The 20,261-nt window shown below is 40.6% G+C and overlaps 1 protein-coding gene across 2 annotated transcripts in view; it reads left to right on the top strand.

The window, feature by feature from the left end:
* The first annotated feature begins 5,257 nt into the window (after positions 1–5,257).
* The window catches only part of TFDP2 (transcription factor Dp-2), a 53,617-nt gene continuing 38,613 nt past the window's right edge, over positions 5,258–20,261 (top strand). For both annotated transcript variants that reach the window (XM_075761127.1, XM_075761126.1), the window contains exons 1-2: positions 5,258–5,641; positions 17,678–17,771. In XM_075761127.1, the coding sequence (XP_075617242.1) occupies positions 17,757–17,771 (15 nt within the window). In that variant the 5' untranslated portion in view covers positions 5,258–5,641; positions 17,678–17,756. The remainder of the gene's footprint in view (positions 5,642–17,677; positions 17,772–20,261) is intronic.

The raw sequence follows: 20,261 nt of genomic DNA, 5'->3' as shown, positions 1-20,261 counted from the left end.
TGATTAAATGTGTAGGTTTTATTATGTATTGGTTTATCACTAATCTTAAATTATTACAGTTTTCTCAGGAGTATGTGCAAATCAGTTTCAACAATGTAAAATTATTAAACATTTTCATTTCAGAATAATACCAAATTCAAGTTGTGAGTGATTGTGTTCCACAGACACTGGAGACAAATGTTTCTAGATTTAACATTATTGAAGAGGACAGAAGAACTAGCATTCACTTTTTCTTGTGTTGAAACATGGAAGGTTAAATCATACACCATTCCCTCAGTTTCTTTCACAGTCATCTACTATGAGTTGGAGCATCTACTTCAGCTGTGGTGTTCTTCAAACTAGACCTCATTTGCCTGTCACCCTTAGCATATCATTTTTCCTGTTCTTCTGTTACTTTCTGTCCTTCAACCTCTGCTACATCTTAGCACACTTGGGTTTTTTTTCTCTGGGTATTCTTCAAGTTGCAGAGATCATTCTCTCCTGAACGTACTTTAATGGGAATGCTGAAGTCCAGAAACAGGTCTGTTTGCTGATTTCTAGTAATATGGCACACTATAAGATCTATATGGTTGATCACTCTACAGATACTTGATTTTTTTTTCTTTTTGGATCGTAAAATACGGCTGTCCACGTGCCAAGATTCTCAAGTCTTGATGAGGTTCCCTCCACCCCTCCTCCTGCTGCGAGGTAAGAACCCATACAGAATATGTGGAACACTTGCTTTGCTTCAACACCCGTGTTCAGCTTGTGATTTTCTCTATCATCTCAACCATGCTGCTAAAGAAAATGCTCATTGGCAAGAAGGTTCTACTAGGCCAAACAGGCTTTTGGTCTGGTGCTTTGAGCAGAAGTTTGCGGCCTCAGTCACTAGTATTCTACGATTTGTTCTCACTAACGGAGTTCAGTTTTATCAAAGTCTGCCTAGGGATGATGTCCAGCTGTTACCTTCCTGATGAAGGTTCCTTGACTTAGGTTCACTTAATAGTTTTGTGGTTTTGCTGGGCTTGATTACAGTTCCGAGATGGAGCTGTAATGGCAGCTGAATCTGATTCTGTTCGAATAACTTTGAAGCTAACTCAGCTAGCCACGTGCCTTATACTGCACCTTTACACAGTGGTGGTTTTCATCCTGGCCATAGCACAACTAGAAAGATAGAAGATACCCAAGACATTATACAGTCCTTTCCTAGAGGACCTGTTCTGGATAACTATTTACCACTGTCATTGTTTAATTTGAAGCAGGAAATTTAACCTGTTTTCCTTTCACTAGCCTTAAATCTACAGGAGAGAAACTTCACTGCAAATTAAAGATGCAAAAAGGCCTTACTGTATTCACCACCTGAGCCTTTCAAATGATCTGCAAAGTGATCCTCTTGTGGAGAGGTTCAAAGTAGTGAGTAAACAAATGGGGTGTCTTTAAGCCTGCCAAGATGGAGCAGCCTTTGGAGGTTAGGGTGTCTGCCGCAGATTGTGGTGCATGGTTGCCGCAAGACTTGAACAGACTAATAGACATCTTGAAGAAGTTTGGTTACTGAGCACTAAGCCTCTTTTGTTTATCAAGAAAAATTGATTTTCTCTTCCCAGGAATTTTTTAATGTGCTGATATCTTAAAGTGGTACCTGTTAATAGATCATTAATTTGAAATGAGCTTTAAGCAATTAAATATACTTTTAGACGTGCTTTGCTGTGTCACTTTTTGCTATGCAGAAGGGTATTAAGACCACTGTAGAACGCCACTCATACTAACTTTTATGTAAAGTATGACAGCTTTTACTTTTGCCCTTTTTACTTATATTTAGATTTTTGTCCTAGGGGTGGTTTTCATCAGTTTGAAAAGTATATGCAATTTTACATTTGCTATCAGCTGAGTTTAATTTTTGTATTGTTACCTTTACTATCATAAATATTAACTACTTTGTAGTTTTATCATTTTAAGAGCTACGTCATGTTGAGACTCCTAGGATTGGGTAGTAATGCACTCCATCAGGCATGTGAAGATTGGAAATTCAGTTGAGAGATGTGTTAATGCTCTCTGGGCATCCTGCCTTCACAGATACTCATGGTGCTGGTGGTAGATAATTTCATCCCAGTTTGGCAGTTTTATCATTCATAATGACATATATACGTGGGGACTACATGGCATGAGAAACCCCTCTAATGTTGGAGGGATCTCGCTACTATTGGATTAATTATTGCAGTCAAGAGAAAGGGTGGCTAAAATAGTCTTCAGATAGTTGAAAATACTGAGCAGATGTCATATGAGTTTTCTTACATAACTAAGAAAAGAATCAAGTCAGCTATGTTTAAAATCTCACTGTAATGAACTTTGCCAAGATTTTTGAGTACTGTTTTCTTTTTAAGTAGTGTTTTTTTCTCTCCTGTAATAGCTAATTTTATGTAAAATTAATTCAGTCACTTTCATCTTTCCTGTCAGAAGAAAGTAAAAAAGGAAAATACTGAGTTGCTGTTTCAGCCTGCTGGCTTCTTTTTGGTATAGTCTCTGTAGCAAGATCCTTCAACTAGTCCCACTATTTCCAGGATCAGGGCACAGCACAGAGGCTCACCAGTTGAACAGCAGCCTTGTGGAAAAGGTAACAACCATTTCTCACCAGTCAGTGGGGCATGGAATAGAGGGGGTTTGTGCTCTTACTGGTGTAAGCCAAAAAATACAGACATCATCGTGATGCACTCTCCAAACAGGTACGTCAGTACTGCCAGTTGAGTCAGGGAATATGGTTGTGCTCTGACCCAGAAGTTGGGTGCCATTTTAGTTAAGGTTTCATAGGGAGTGGGGGCAAGTTCAGCAGGAGAAAAAGAGTTGGAGGGCTGGTTCTGGGTTCATGTTTATGGAGGTTATCACAGCTAGGGGTGTGGGCTGGCAAGAAAGCAATGAAGCTAGTAAATGCTGAAAAGTAATGTATTGTGAAATGGGAAGGTGGGGGATCTGAAAGGGATCTGACCAGCCAGAGGGAGTGAGATGTGATTCTAAGGCTGGGAGGCTACTGGCCGTTTCTGGAGGGAGACGTAAGAACTTCCTGCAGTGCAGGTTTTATTATGAGTAGCCACTAAACCCATGCCTTAGCATGTCTGAAAAAACAATTCCAAAGTGTTTTGCAAAGCAGCCCTCATTCTGGGATGAAGTTTGGGATTTGTGTAAGTTCTGAAAGACTATGTATTGGTTTAGAATGTTACAGAAGTAGCATCCTTACCCTCATGCAGACTGATCATTGTTTCAGCAGCTTCAAGCTGAATGGTCATCTCATTCTGCAGTTTGCTGTCGAAAGCAAATGCAAACTACAACAGCAACCTTTCTTCTGTTTCTCTCCTTAATGGCTAAAAAGCCTATTTTTCATGCTCATAATCAGTTATAGTATCTGACTTCATCAGTTTTTCTTGCAGAAAAGTAAATAAACCAAAAAAATATTTGAAGCATAAGTGTCTTTATTGAGGCTGGCTTTGAGTTCAAGTATTTGTTTAGCTCAGGTGACTTACCAAATAGTGCAATAAACCCGCCAACCTGGTTTGCTTCTGTTTTGCTTCCTTTTTCTAAGACAGCACATGCCTTCTGTGCCTCTGTCAGGGCATGCTTCAGTTGCCTTTATGCTAGCTATTGTGATTGTACCTGTTAGAGGGGTCTCTGAGAGAATACACAATAGTTTGCTTTTTTTTTTAATGCTTTCATGAAGGTATCTTGCATAACACTGCAAATATTGATAAAGGTCTTGTGTGTGATAAAAGTATTTTATAGAGGATGAAAAGAAACTAAAACCACAAAGTCAGCAAATTCCTGGGCACATGCTAGGTTTCCAGTTGTGAACTATCCCACTGAAGTAAACGTACAGTTCTTGCTAATTTTTGCCTTAGTCCTTTGTTTAAGAACTCTATTTTACAGGCTGAACCCCTGTTTTTTGATGTTTCTTCCCTTTTTAGTTAAGGAGATAGGATCAAACATGTCTTTCTAGACCAGTTAATGTTGTCTGTAAAGCAAGAAAAACAGAAGTTTAACATGTTTTGGTCTACTGTGTGTATCGTCTGGAGGTTTCTAAAACATAGACGGTGTTTCTGCATCCACATGAACCACCTTTTGCTCAGCTTGCTCAGTGGCATTACGGTGACTTTGTGTTATAGAAAATTGGAAAATGGCTTACTGCATGCCTTGGATGTGTGCCTAGCTGTACATGGGAAAGACTTTCTTTAACAAACGTTGCATCGTTGCTTTGAATGGAACTAGTGCTGAATTTTTTAAATTATTTTTTTAACTCCCAGGAATGTTTTGTATTCATATTCTGGCCATAAGAATACTTAATTATTTTGTTGAAATCAATTTTTTAAAAAAGGGAAATGTTGAAAGCAAATACTTCTTACAGCTTTAATAGCTACAGCTCGGAATCAGTGTCTGGGGAGTGTGTCCAGCACCCCCGCTGCTCTGAGGAGCGGCTGTTGAGACGTTACTCCGCGGCGGGGCAGAGATGCGAGGGAGCGCTGGGGCGAGGCGGGCAGTGCGCGGTAACTGCTCACGACTAACGTCGTCTCTTTGTTTGCCAAAAGCTCCTTTGTTTCATAGGAAGGCTGTGACGGAACTGTGGCGGGGCGCACGTTAAAAAAGGAAACGAGCCGAGGTTTGCCCGGTGCTGGTGCCGGTCGCCGCCCCGCAGCTCGTCTCTGCAGCCGCGTTCCCGGGCCGGGGGGCGGGGGATGTTCCTTCACCTGAGGCGGCCGAGCCCGCGGCGGGTGGCGGGGCTGAACTTTGCATCCCCGGCACACAGTCACGCCAGCTCCTCTCAGATAAGCGGAACGGAGCCCGGCAAGGTCTGTGTCTGCAGACAGTGCGGCGCCGTTCAACGCATATAACTACACAAATATATATACTTTATACCGACCGGCAGCGCCCCGCCTCAGCAGGGCAGCGCCCGCACCTGTGCGCCGGTGAGGGCAGGTAGGACCGGCTGGAGCTGTCAGCGAGCGCGACTCGGCGCATAGCTGCCGGCCCCTGCCCTTAGCGTTCCCCCCGCCTCCGGCCGGTCGCCGCGGCCCTCCGCCCCCTCCGCCCGACAGCAGCCGGAACCCGCCGCCCAGGGGCCGTCGGGGGAGGCGGTGGTCGGGGTCTCGGCCGGCCCCGCTCTTCCGCCCCGCCCCACTCGCCGTCGGCCCGTGGATTGGCGGGTGGCGTGTGTACACACACGGGATCGAGCCAATAGCGCGGGGAGGGCGCCTGACCTCACGCGGTGCGGCGGCCAATGGGCGCGCCCGCTTGCCAGACGCCGCCAAGCTTGTGCGGGGGAGAAGGACGCGGGCAGAGCACGGCGCGGCGGTGGAGTGAGGCGGCGAGTGGGGCCGGGCGCGAGGGGGGGGAGGAGGCGGCGGCGGCCGCCGACCTGGAGGCGCTGAGAGCGCTCGCGCCGCGGCTCGCGGACTGGCCCTGGTGGGCTCCCATCTCGGGGCCTCCTCGCGAGCGGCGGGTGCGCGGCGCCGGCCCGGCCGAGAGGCGTCGTCGGCGCGCGGGGCCGGGCGGAGCGGCTGGCTGCCTGCCGCGCGGCTGGTGAGGGACCGTCGCCGTCTCGTCGCCTCAGCGCCGCTGTCTAGGCCCGGCCCGCGCAACCGCCTTCCCTCGCCCTCTTCCTTCACCGCTGCCGGGCCTGCAGGTGAGCGGGGAACCGGGGGGGGGGGGGGGGGGGGGGCTGTGAGAGAGGGGCAGCGCCTTTCTTCCCGGCGGGCCGGGGCGCCGCTTCCCCCGCCCTGCGCCCCGCGGCGCTTAACGGCCGCCGCGCGCCTCCCCCCCCCTCCCCCCGCGCTGTCTGGCGGCTCGGTCCCGTCGCCGCCCCCCTCCCTCGCCGTGCCGCACGCGGGTCGGGCGGGGGAGGCGGTGGCAGGCGCCTCCCGCGCCCCGGGAGGGAGGCGAGCCGGTGCCTGACACCTGCGGGCGGCCGCGGGGCGGCGGCGTGCCCGGCTTGGCGGGTGACAGCCGCGCTGCGTGCTGCCGGGTCACCCTCCATTGTGGGGAGCGCGCTGAGAGCGGCGGGCCTACGCGGCCGCGGGGCGAGCAGGGCGGCCCGGGCCGGCGGCCGCGATGGGGCGGGGGGCTGGAGGCGTGACCGGCCCCCGCCTTGAGGAGTTACAGTTCAAAAAGGGAGCAGAGAAGCTCGTGGCCGTGCAAAGTACAGCTTGAACTCCATAGCGTGGTTGTTTTGACTCACGGGTTTTATCGGGGGAGGGTTAGCCGGACAGCAACAACAAAACTTAATTGAATGTCTCTTCCTGCGCGTTCTGAGTTGCAGGCCTTCCCTGACTTTGAGCCGTAAAGGGTTTAATGGCAGAGGTGAATCCAAATATAAATACCATCTTTCAGAATTGAGAATGCAAACAATAGGAGGAAAACACGGAATAAGCAAACTTCCTTGAAATGTGGAAGAAAACTGCATCTGAGAGCGTGCTCCCTCCTCAATGAGTAAAGGAATGATGCTGTTTTCCTCTACAGAAGGGACTTTGGGTTTCATTTTCTGTGTCAATTTTTGAATTGACAGTGTGAATAGTTTAAATTGATAGAATTTAACATACTGTGTAAAAATTAAAAAAAAATATTGGTCAGTTTTCATAATTTGGAAATCAGTTATTTTCATGACTCTTCATTAATACTTTTAACAACTAATAGCTTTTTTCCCGACTACAATCACTGATGTAGCTTAATTATGCTGACAGCAAATAGATCAAAATGTTGGAGGTTGTAATTGTAACTAATTGCAACTTGATATAATCTTTTATTTAAAAAAATCTTGTGCTAGTATAAATTGATGCTATTAAAATAGAAATTAATAAGTTCTGCTCCATTTCTTTACCCTTTCCAAATTAACTTTAGTTAATTTGATTATATTATATACTGCCTTATACAAAAAATGTATGATTTGTATGTATGGGGTAAAGCCTCATGACAGATGACCAGTTTTATAGAACAAATACAGAACTATATTTCACAGCCTATATTTGTGCCAATGCTATGTGTACTCAAAGATGTTTTGTACATAGTGAAGTACTGAATTTCAGGAAATTCTGTTCAAAATAGCGTAAAAGGTGCTAACTACAGCACTTTGAAGAAGCATGAAAGAATAAGAAGTTTGCATTGTAGAAAAGACGACAAGAGAGGTAGTCGTAAGAGGGGAAAAAAGGACAAATTCTCCTTTGAAAACATTCTTGTGAAGTGAGTCTAGTACTTCTAGAAGAGGAAAGAGTAATAGGTCAAATGATTTAATTCTATACTAAGGAAAAAACTGAAAATTATTAAATATTAGCAAGATTGTCTCACGGGTGAATTTAAGAATGACATTATTTCACTGTCAAATTATTGGGGGTTCTTTTAATCACTTTCTCTGTATAGAAATCACTGTTATAACACACCAAAAAAACCCATTTGACTTGTATCATACTGATGTAGTTCACTTTACAGAAAACGTACACCACTGACGGCAATGCTCTTTCTTGCTGCAGAGGGTTCTGACTGGCAATCTCACTTTACAAAGTGGTAAGGTACAGTTTTCAATACAGCATCTTGACAGCAGCTACCCAGTGTAAAGGGGATAGGCCAAACAATTCACTTAGGCAAAAGGCACAGTGCAGTTTTGCAAGGCATGTCAATACTACAGGAGAATTCTTTATCTTTGTCTGCTCCTGTATATGTTGGACACTACTGCAGGGGCCTCTTGTGCATCTGGACATACTTCCTGGACAGTTGTGAGCACCCTCACAGCGAAGATCTTTCAGTGGTTTTGGCTAAAAGTGGTATTACAGGTTTAGTGAAAACATAGGAAACAAAATTCCACCTTTTTTTCCCCTTCAAGAATTTATATTATTCAGTTTAAGTGTGCAGATCTGTTCACTGTGCCTACAGGAAAGTTTAGTGCAAATCTCTACAAGCAATAGAAGAATAGCAACTTGATATGGTTAGGGGAGGGAAGCTGCAGCCCATACTGTGTAGGTAATAATATTTAAAGTTATGTGTCCTAATGTGGATCAGAATGAGTTCTTTACTTGTAGCTAGCCTAATTCAGTTCTTGGAATTGCATTTCTTCTGATGTGTGCTACCTTAAAATAGTATTCTTAGGGTTGTCTTTAATAAGCAACAATTTGTTTTTTGCTTTTTCTATGTACATTTCTCATCTGCCTTTCTGATTACATTCACAGGGCACGATTACTAGTGATTCAACAGTGAATCTTAAAATAGGGAAAATAAATTGTGTAGTCCAGTGCAAAGAAATACACTTGTGGAGTTCTTGACTGCAAAGCCAAGAAGCCACTGGAATCAGACAGGTTTATCATAAAATTTTAGGTATTCAGTGGAATGTCTTGGAATTCAAATGTCTTGGTGTAGTAATAGCACATATACTATGTTGAAGCTAATAGTATAAATGCCTGTTGCAGGATCTGAAAAGCTAGGTATATGCTAGGAAATACTGTCAAAAGCTGTGGGTGTGGTAGGGAGTGACAGTTTTATAACAACTTCCTGGTTTGGTTCTTCATATGCCTGGAGAAAAGGTGGCTCCGAGGAGATCTCATTGCAGCTTTCCAGTACCTGAAGGGGGCCTACAGGAAAGCTGGTGAGGGACTGTTTATCAGGGAGAGTAGTGACAGGACAAGGGGGAATGGGTTCAAGCTGAAGGAGGGTTGATTTAGATTAGATGTTAGAAAGAAATTCTTTACTGTGAGAGTGGTGAGGTACTGGAACAGGTTGCCCAGAGAGGTTGTGGAGGCCCCCTCCCTGGAAGTGTTCAAGGCCAGGTTGGATGGGGCTTTGGGCAACGTGGTCTAGTGGAGGGTGTCCCTGCCCACAGCAGGGGGGTTGGAACTAGATGATCTTTAAGGTCCCTTCCAACCCAAACCATTCTATGATTCTGTTTTTTGTAACATCCAGTATTAGAATGAAATTTAATTCTTTTTTTCCCCCTGTCATTTGATTTGTAGACTAGAGTTCTTTTGCAAGAAGGTGGGGCGGTAGTAAGTGATCTTACACTTACAGTTTCATTAAAGGAACTTTTTTGCTACTTTGTCTGATTTCCTCTGTGCAACGATAGTTTCTAGTAAAGGTGTATCCAGACTGTTCAAGCTTACTTTTATACTTTCTAATATTAACAGCATAAAAATCAGTCTAAGGAAATCAAACTGTATGCCTATGATGGCTCAGTTTGCAAGACTAATATATATAAAATACGCTAATATAAGGGTAATATATGCTAATATGAGTATACTAACATAGGCATTAGTAGACTGTAACTAAAGCACACTGTTCTAGAATATCATGTTTCTAGTGAAATACAGAATATTAATTAAATGAAAAGGGTTGATATTCAGGAATAACTTCTCCTAGAACTAGCTGTTCACTTAGTACTGTTGAAGAAGCTCTGCCTTTCAGAACACGGTTTGCAAAATCCATAGCCTTCTAAAGCCACTTTTGACGACGTTTTTCTTTACTGAAAACTGTAGAAATTTTTAGATTTTTGCAGCACTAACTTGATGATAAAATAATGCTTTAGCCAGCTCATATTTAGTATTGACTGCCACACTAGAGACTGAGACTAAGCTGGAAAAAGATTAGAATTTGCTTCTGTGAGTATGCTTGGTTGTGAATTGCAGCAGTTCCGGTACTGGCACAATTTCATTCTTTCTGACTTGGTGACAAGGTTTAAAAGAGAGGTACAAGACAGCCTGGTCTTTTTTAACTTCCCAAATCTCTTAAGCATGAATTGTGGAGGGAATTTCTTTAGAGATATCTTTGAAAATGCTATCCAGAATCGTCATGCACTGTGATCCTCCTGGTTCACAGTCCTTAGGATATTTGATAGACATGAGCAGTCGAGTTTTTCACAAAACTTCTAAACATGCTGTTGTTTAACATAGCTGTAGAAATAATCCATTTTATAAAAGTGATGTTCCTTTTTTTTTTTCTGTGGAAGTTAGGGCATGCTCCTCTGTTTGGAAAGTCAGGTTTCTCCTGTTTCATCGGGTTCCTGTTGCTGCCAAATTTGTCTCAGTTTGGGTGGGAATAGCAAATGATTCAGTTCTGTCTTACAACCTCTTTAGTTCTTTTGTTTAACAGAGTCCCTTACTAACCTCTGATGGGTGACTATATGTCTGGCAGGGTGCATGAGAAGGTTGCTTTGATAGGAACTCATAATCCATTTCCCCATGTTAGGGGTTAGCAGATGCATTCTGCATGGATAAGTGACCATTTTCATTTTCAGCCATGTTTTGTTATTGGGAATTTCAGCCCAAGATATAAGTGGGGAAAAAATAATGAAATACAAGGTCATGTGTTCAAAATGAAATTGGCAGGTTGCTACAGGTAAATGCTGTCTTTAAGGCTATGAACTTTTAATGGAGTTGTATAGATGAATTCTTCAACTTGGTAGCAGATGTTATATTTGTGGGAATTAAAGTTTTAAAACAAATTTATCAGTATTTGCTCGTTAAGGCTTGTGAATGCCAATACATTAACATATTAAAAGTTACTTGTGAACCATAACGGTCATCCAAGTATTAAACCTTTCCCATATGGGCAATAGTTGTAATTACCAGAATAACAGTAATTGACCTGTAATAGAAATTATGATGGTAACATGACCAATAATTATGCATGAGATTAGGAACTGCAAGTGAAAGTGAGCTTATGTTCCCAGAGTAAAATCAAAAACCTTTGTGTGCATGGGCTCTTCATTTATTGTAAGGAAAGAGTTAGGTAACTTTTCCCTTCATTGTAAAATTGATTTTGAGACTTGAGAAACTTGAGAAATATATTTGTGTTCTCTTAAATGTGCAATCCAATTGGCGTAAGCTTCAGTTTGAAATTCAACTTACAATTGCAAATACAGTTAAACAATTTTTTTAAATCGATAACTTCACACAGACAACTGATAAAATTTCAAGCTGTATATTGATTCTATATAACAGCAGGCTTCTGCTGTCTGTCAAAAGCAAATTATTCATCCTGCTTCTAGCTGTATAAGAAAGGAGTGAGAAAGCTGTGATCTAAAGACAAAACATCCCACTACTTCCTAATGGATTTTTGAAGCGTGCACACACTCCAGTGAACTCTTCAAAAGCATGGGGTAGTCCTCATAAAAACAAACCATATCCAACCTTTTGTCACATTTCAACCCATAAGTAAATTTTCAGGAGATCATAAATGCTTTTTTTCAGGAATGGAGTCATGATGTGGTTCTGCAAACCAGACAGAACTGATCAAACAGATTGCTAAATCTGAAGGGTTAGTTCTGTCCTGTGCACCAGCCTAGATGGTCATCTGAGCTTGTCGGTGGGTTGCAGCACATGGAAAACTTTGTTCTTCCCCCTTTCCACCCCATTGTTGCTATTCTGACAGTGTCTAAATTGGCCCACTGAGGGGGTCAGGTTGAGAGCATGTAGTGTGGGGAAGGAATGAAAAGTGGCAGAAGCAGGGAAAAGGGGAAGATGCCTTTTAGCAATGGTAGGAGGGGTAGGATCTTGCATCAGTGCAACTTGTTTCATGGAATTGCACCCTGTAGGTAATTTTGTGTGCTTTAATCAGTATTTGAGAGCTTGTGCATCACTAGAAGAATCCCCTTATGCCTTTGTATTGACTTATAACTAAAGAAGTATGAAAATTTTTTGTAACCTTTACCCTTCAGTGAATACTGTCATCTTCAATCCATGCAAGAATAGAGTTAATAATGGCTTTAAACTAGAACAAAGCTTCTAGCAAATTATAAGGAAACTGTAGGAAATAGTTATTAAGTCTCTCCCCATCATCAGGTTTTTTATCCCTATATAGCTTGGTGATCTTTAATTAAATGCAAATATAAAATTATCTTCAGTTCATTGGATGTTAAGATCCTTCCAGCTGCAGGGTGTAGAAAAAAGTGTATCTCAACAGGATGGTTGAACTCTTCCATGTACTGATAACTCTGTAAATTTTAAAATCTCAAAATTAAAACTCATTACAAGACCAAATTAATATATAGAGCATTCTGTGAGGTATCATACAGTATATGAGCTGGTGGTAGCAAGAAGCTTGTTTGAAATCTCAGGAGTCAAAAAGATGCTCTTTTCAGCTGAATTGAAAGACGATCTAATGCATTATTGTCAATGCACAAAGACTGTCTTACCAAGATGTTTTACAGCCGCTCATATAGATCACTAATTTTTTTTCAAATGTCATTCTATTGCTAAAATGAAATTTCTTAAGGCAAACGTATGTTTGTGAAAGTACAGTGTGCTCTTTACTCTGGCAGGAAGTTGTACCTGCCTCTTTCTGCTGAACCAGTAGACTTCCAAATGTTGTGCCATGTATAGTAGTCAGCTATGGGGAAAAAATGGGCTAGAAACCCAGTTAGAGAACAAAAGATGAGCTTAGAGAATAGATTGTTTATGTAAAAGAACTACAGCTAAGTTTCTGTTAATTCCAAATGTATCTGTGCATATCCGTGCAGATAAGAGTATGTTGTCTGTAAAACTCCGAAAGAAATTTTGGATCATCTTACTTTTTTAAGTGCTGCATGAAGGTTATCCGCTATTCTGATGTCAAACCCTACGTACTTTATCTTAAATGACAGTAAGCTGGTTTGGGGAATTAAAAGACCCTTCAAAGGTTCAAGTACTTGGGAATTATTCCACATATTTAATGTAACATCCTCCTTATTTGAGCAACAAGGGACATGCTTCACCTTAATGATTTTGAAATAAGCTGTGAGTGCTGCTCCTCTTCTTAGACATATGACTGCTAGTACTTGCATGGCATTGGGTATCTCTAAGAGCGTGCCTGAGAAACTGAGTCCCCTGAGGGAAGGAGTATCTAGTTCCAGGTTGATGGGACTTGGGTCTCAGCACTGTCAAGACTGGACAAGCAGCAGAACTTGAGGCTCAGCAGTGCAATTAAGCAAATGGAGACTCTGGGCACTTTCAGCCTGGGGAGAGTTTGATTACTGCTTTGGATTTTATTCCGGTGTTGTGTGTTCTTGTCACTTGTACATCCACTCAGACCTGTTCTTACCCTTGGGATTCAAGATACTCAGTACCCTCCATCAAGACTGCTTTTGCTAGTCATGTTACAATATGCACAACAGCGAGAGTAAATATAGCAAGTAGTAGGAGTAATGGGGATGTGGTGTTCGGGATCAAGTCCAAGAGTATTGAAAGGGTTCTGATTCATTTGTTGCCTCAATATATGCTGCATGAGGTTCTTAAAGGGACTTTTAACCTGATGTCCTCTGAGGAAACCACACTAAATGTTGGTTGGTTGTTGTATAGCTTAAGTGCTACGGTTTATACTAACTGAACTGGCATGTAGACCTTGTCTGTTTTTTCCAGGTGCTTTGTACTGTGTAAATTTGAGTCATAATTGCTGTTGTGTCAGGAGGTATTGGTTAATTTGTTCTGATGATACATGAGCATTTTGCTCAATCACAGCAATTTAGGAGAACCTGGTCAGTTGTAGGTACTTACTTGGTTTTCTTCCGATTGCTTGTGTATCAGCTGGTTCCCCCAAGCTACAAGATGAGATCTTCACTTTCAAATTAGGTTCAGGTAGTTATATTTTCCATTTAGACCACATCTTGATTTAAAGCACTAATGCTCATTTTGTTTCTGTGTCACGTAATAGTAAAAACTTCTGTACTTTGGATTCACAGGTTGCAGTCTTAAGTCATGTAAAAACAATTAAATGATGAAGCTTTTAAACTCACTACTCTTCTCAAGGTATTTTGTTAAAAGCTCCTAATATCATTTAGCAGTCAAGTTGCTTAGATTTCCTTTATTCAGTCTCTCTAATCACCTTGTTTGTTATCTACTATGGCTTTTTTAAGGCATACAGTTGTTCACAGTAAAAGCTGGAAAAATAAGTTGTAGTACCTCCAAGACCTTCATCGTGCACATCATGGTGGGAGTTCCTTTCAAATGTTTCTGGAGAGCTACTTTCTAATATTATTTTCAAAATAAAAATTACTGTGTGGGTAACTGAAAATGGTGACTTACTTCCCACTCTGTGTGTGCAACTTGATGAATACGCCTGTTGGTTGGCTTTTTGAAGTTCTTCATTTAGTGGCAAGCTGGATGTTGCGTGGACATGGGTATTCCTGTCTTTTGAAGTTTGTAGGCCAAGTTTATTTCTTGTATACATAAATAAAGAATAAAACTGGGACTAGGTCATCTGAAGAGGACTCAGGAAAAAAAGTTGTTAAATCAGTGGATTATTCTTATAGAGATGCAAAATCTGTCCTTTTTAATCTTGATTGCTTCAAAAAGGAGCTAGATATTGAAATGTTTTTTTAGGAACAAGACAGGGAAACACTTCTGGGAGGGAGAGAGCAGGTGGATTTCTGATAAGTATTTTGTAGTTTTGAAATTTTACTGGTCTGCAAACTGAGACACAATGAAGCAACATATGTGTAACAGGTGGTCTAATCCATGTAGATGCTGTGCATAAATTAGTGGTTTAAAAGTGAGCTTGTACTGATTAATAAGGAATCTTTTTGTTCCTGCTGTCTTCTGAAATCAACCGTGTAGTACCGTAGCTTGAAAGTTAGTATTACGGAAAGGAGTGTGAAGAATACAAACTAGTTTCTAGTGTAAAAGCTGGTGTTACACAGGTCCCTTTTTCTTGAAACTGATGGCATTTTCTTTCCTCTTTGCTGACCGAGTTACTTGGAGTAATTTTCTCTTTGCAGTACTCGTGATCAAGTAAATGAAAAAAACACTCCTTGATGATGATAAAAATCATTCTAGTATACTAAAATACCTCTACGATTCTTTCTGTGTTCCATGAAGCTTTTTCATCTAAACATTTTAGGTAGCTGTCTAATAGTTGTATTAATTTGTAGATGGTTAATACTGATGTAATACTGACAGAAATTACGCTTTCTGTTGTGAAATGGAGGTGGCCTCTGGGACTGGGCAGAACCTTTGTGTGCTGCTGGTCTATGTGAAGGTGTGATATGTGAAGTACTGATAAGACTTTGAGAAAGCTAAAGAAAACGAAGATAAGTTTGGAAAAGCTTAACTGTCAGGGACAGAAAATAGCCTGTTCTGGTACAGGGCTTTATTCTTCTCTACTATTAGGTTTTAGCCAGTATGTGTATCTTAAAGGGATATTTTAAAAATAAGACTTTGGACCATAGAAAATAAATCTATGAAGGAATATAATATTTTTCTGCAGATAATTGTTTTCTGGTTTTCATTGTTTCTTACTTAGCTTCAATATCACTGAAACTTCATAATAGATCTGGCTTTTAATTTGTAACAAGAATAGGTACAGATAACCATTCTTGTACTGTTTTGTTGTAACTAGAGCTGATTATCTGGGGTTTTGTAAATTTAATGCCCAAACTGGCTTTTTAATGTGATTGGCATAAGTGGTTAGGCAACGTATGTTCTAGAAGAAACTACAACTCAAAGTTTACAAAGTCAGATGGTTCAGTTGGCTTACTGTACTGTATGATATTTGACCAAAAGGCAAAATTATAGGGGTTGATTATAAACCAAGGCTTAGACTATAAAGGGAGAACCTTAGTTCAAATAAAGCAATCTTTGTGTCCCATGTGCTTTGGGCTCTAAACCTGTCTTTATGCAGCTTCATTTCAGTAGAAACCAGCTAAAGAACAAAAAGGTTGAGTTTTATGTTTCTCTATCTATGTGATGCAAGCTGTCAAACAGCGATTGGAAATGAAGAGAATCTCCATTTTAGAGGCCATCTGTGTAGGTTCTTTTGTCTGAACCTGACAAGAGGTCATGGCAGATGGTGGGGTCACAAAGTCTGGCTTCTTGAGCTTGACAAAATGTGTTCATAAAGCTGGAAGAATACCAACTGTTCATACTGGCTAAAGAGCATTGTGGCAAAAGACAGTAATAGTTTATGGACAATACCTTCTGGATCACTAAGCTTGACAGCAAATAACTTGTCAAAGATGAAACTAGTTTGCTTATCTATAAATGGGTTAAAGCTGCTTAGCAAATGTGTTCTTAACTATGTTTTATTTGAGTAAATTATTGTAGAGCCTCTTAAAGCAAGACAGGGAGGTCAAACTGCATCATGAATTTTGGCCAGAGCTCCAGATGACGTATTTGGAGAGTTTGTGTGGAAGGAGGAGGAAGGTGAAAAAGAAGAGGCACGTAGATCCTAATTTTCAGACACAATGCAAGGATTCAGTATTTATGGCTTTTCTGTGGCTCTTCTTCAGGTTTCAGGATTGCTACACAGATCCAGTAGCCCATTTCCCCAGGGTGTGAATAGTTATCTCTCTGTAGTGTCCTCTCTGAAGGCAGAGAAAAATGCTTCTTATTTTCATGGATGTTTTGTTGTGAAACTAAAACAAGTTTTCACTGGAGAACGTCTTAGGGGATAGACAGAATTGTGTGGTGTTCACATGCTGGAGTAGCTGCTTAATTATGGCTGCAATAAATTGAGGCACCAAGGATGATAAATACAACTCATTCAACAGGAAATGGAGAACACCTCTAAGTTGAATACAATGTTTTTCCACTAACTCTACTAACAGTTGAATTTATATGATATCTGAATAAACCAAGACATTTATAGAAACATCCTAGAATTTAAAATTCTTCTGGATTGTCCAAAACCATTAATGCAGTGATGGTAGAGGTCCCTATTACCTATGCACACTACTGAAACATTTTTGTCACTTTTCTAGAAGGAAGGTGAAGACACTGGCCGTTCGCAAACTTTGCATAGGTTAAAATACAGAGAAAATAACGTGAATTGCACCCTGCTTTTGTAGTTGCTGAGTTCTGCTGTAAATGGTCATGACTCATATTTGGTATCTAGTTTAGGCATCTTCTAAAAGATTTTGCTGAATTGATTCCACACTTGAAAGTGTGAACAGTTCTCCCTCTCTTTATACATCCAAGTGCAATTCAGATGTTTTTTTAGTCCATTTATTAACAGCAAGTAGTACTTATAAAGTACTTTTGAAGTACTTAAACATTTTGTCAAGTTAATTCTATCTTTAATATGGTTTGTGCTGCCAGCATTGATTTGTAACTTGTTTTCTTGTTTTCATTGAGACTTCTAGAAGCTTTGATTTAAAAAAGAGGTCACTAAGTATTTTTCAGTATACCAAAATGTTTGTCTTTTCCTGTAATTCTAATATTATAATTCTAATTACATAGGGTTAATAAAAAAGTGTGAAGGTACAAAAAAGATTAGTTTGAACTGGAATGTTTTTTCTTGGATATTTCCTAAAAATACTTAATGTTTGCTGTGTATACATATATACACATTTCATAGTATTTCCTACTTTTTATCAAGATCTTTGGATGTCTGCAGTGATGGAATTAGAAGGTTTCTCTGTTGTTGGAGGCTAAAGACATGATGGAGAGAATTAATTCACTTCCAGTTTTTAGGATCAATCTGCATTAGATGCAAATAATTGCATGGTTTTAATTACAAGACTTTAGTAATGGTATGAAATGCTTTGTTAGCACATTAATATAGTTAGGCCTCTATGTAAGTTGGGCCTTTATACATAAGATTACATCTCTGCCTATTTCAAGCAATGTACATTTCTAATATCCATGCAGAACCTGACTATTGTGATTGATTTTATCAAAAAGTAAAAAAAAACCCAACTGTCTTCTGGAGATGTGGGGATTCAGATAGGTAACTGAAAATGTATTTTAACTTGCATGTTTTATTAACTTTCTTACAGGATGCTAATTTTAAAGATTCTGTGAAGATGAAAAGGGATATCTTATGGTTTTACGGAATATAAAGCAATATTATCTGACATGACGGCAAAAAATGTAAGTGTAATTCTACAACATGCATTACTTTTTACATTGACACGCTGCCAGTCACTTCCAGCTTTCAGAATTTGAAAGTCTTTGTGTTTGATTTCTTGTGTTTGTCCATACAAGAAATCAGACACAAAGACCTTCAAATTCAAAAATCTTGTCCGATTTTTATACCACAAATGTGTACCCTGTCATCTTCTGCAGTGTTTTGGTAAATTTAAACTGGTTACAATATCTTTAAGGATATGGAGTTTATTCAGCTATAGGTCAGGCATTGATAGCTGGGCATTGCTTTATGCTGTTTCCTTATTGATCCTTATAGATCCCTTCCAACTTGAGATACTCTGAATCTGTGATTCCTCTAACATTGCTCCAAGCTTATCAGAGAGCTTCTCATTTTGTTGAAGCATCTCACCTTTGCACCAGAGTAAAATCCTTCTACTGTGAGTCTCAAAACTCAAGAAAGAACAGAAAGATGACATATTTCTTTACTAATGTCAGTACACTCTTGATTTCTAGAATACTGAGGGCCTCCCTGTTTGTTCATCTGCTGCATTAACAAGCCTGTAGTGTGGTGTCTAAAGGCTCCATATTTGATTCCTCTTTCTTGAGTTCTGAGAGAGCTTATGAAACGTCTAACATCCTGACCCTAATTTTCTGCCTAATTAGCTATGCTTCCTGAGGTACACAATTTGTATAGAGAACAGTTCTGATTAAGCTTGGTACTCAGGGAGTAGAGTATGACTTTGGGCCCTGGGCAGTTTACTTGTTGTGGCTGCCTTTGATAGGGCATCCTGCAGTCTAATTAAATCTGAACAGGTTTAGGATCCAACATGACTAAAGAAGTACCCCAGAATAAAAGTGCAGGTAACCCTAGGATTGCTCTCTGTTCAGTAACTGCAAAAGCTTTTGTGCATATGTGGTTAGATTGATGCTAATGACATAGTTTGATTAAATGAATTCTCAAGTCTCAGAAATTTCTTTTCTTTTGGCTTTATTAATAGTTTCATTTGGCGTGTAGTTCCAGGTAAGGCTTTCAGATGTCTTATGTTTGACTGATTCAAGCTGACCAAGCCAGAAAATAAATTGATGTGTATATGCAAAGCCCTTTGACTTACTTATTTCATAGGCCATAGTCAACTGTAGTGTAAACAGGTAATTCTACTGGTGTATGTGGAACAGCTGCACAAATCCAAATCATTTGAGGATTTGACCTTTTGTTCAATGCAGTCAAAGGATAAATACCAATGCCAATAACATCCGTGGAGTGTTGTGTGATAGAGTCATAGAGTTGCATAGGTTGAAAGGGATCTCAAGAGGCCATCTACTCTGGTGCTTTGCTTAAAGCTCTTTGACACTTAACTTTAGAACCGAGTTGCTTGGTGCTTTGGTCAGGGCCACTCAGGGCTTTGGGTTTTGAAAACATCCAAGGACAGACATATGACATTCAGTCTGGACAACCTACTCTTGTGTTGAATATATAAATATGGTTTTGGTTTTGTTTACTTTAATGCAAGGCTATAGTTACTGTATAGGAAAAATATTTTTTGTATGCATGCTTTCAAATTTTGCATATTAAACTATGCAAACCTAGTTAGTTAGCTAATGTTTATGGGTTTACTTTTGAAAAAATCAGTTACTGTGGTGTAGATTAAAGTAGAACTCAGTTTTCATGTTTGTTAAGTATACCTGTTCAAAGGATTTGCAAAACAAGTAATAGTGTAAAAACAAGGATGGTCATATGCTTTTTGTCCTTATTTGTAGCACTTCTTCAGGATTTCCCAACCTTAGTTACTCAGAACTGCACACTCAGGCCAGTAGTGTCAGCCCTAGTGTTTTCTGTTGCTGTTAGAAGGCCCAAGAATGCTGCTGAATTTGCAGAGTTCCAGGGTTTAGCATATGTCTATGGGTTTCTGCAGCCTGAAACCTGTTTCAAATTTAAGGTTAGTATGTGTCTGTTATACTGTCTGAAATATTTTAATGATCTGCAGAGTGAGTTGAGGGAGAGAGCTTCTCTGCAGAAGTATTTCCATCTTTTTTCTTTCTGTTTGAAGCCTCAAGGAAAGGGAACTTTAAGGTACTGGAATTTAGACATCATCTGGGAAACTCTTAAAGGGCACACATCTTTCATCAAACATACACATCAAGAAGCTGTCACCTCTATGTTCTGAAATCACTACCCCTCAACTGGGACACAGTAGTCTAGGGATGTTTGTGCTCCTAATGCATCTCAACAAAGTGCGGTGCGCTTAGGTTAAAATGTCTTTGCATCTCACATGCATAAGCTGTGTTGAGCAACCTTGTCTCCAAGGAAGCTTGCACTTCAAGCATGTGGCAAAATGCTTCCGCAGATTGAATGTGTATGTAACATGAACGACGTTGCCCATCACTGTATTTCCTTGCTAACTTTTTGTGTACGTGATGGGAGAATTATCAGGCTGGGCTCACTGCTCACTTTATCTAAATGCAGGACACTTTCTAGTATCTGATTGTGGAACA

The sequence above is a fragment of the Balearica regulorum genome, chromosome 9 (genome assembly GCF_011004875.1).
Source record: "Balearica regulorum gibbericeps isolate bBalReg1 chromosome 9, bBalReg1.pri, whole genome shotgun sequence".
In the NCBI taxonomy this organism is placed as follows: domain Eukaryota; kingdom Metazoa; phylum Chordata; class Aves; order Gruiformes; family Gruidae; genus Balearica; species Balearica regulorum.
This window is presented reverse-complemented; position numbering and strand designations above follow the sequence as displayed.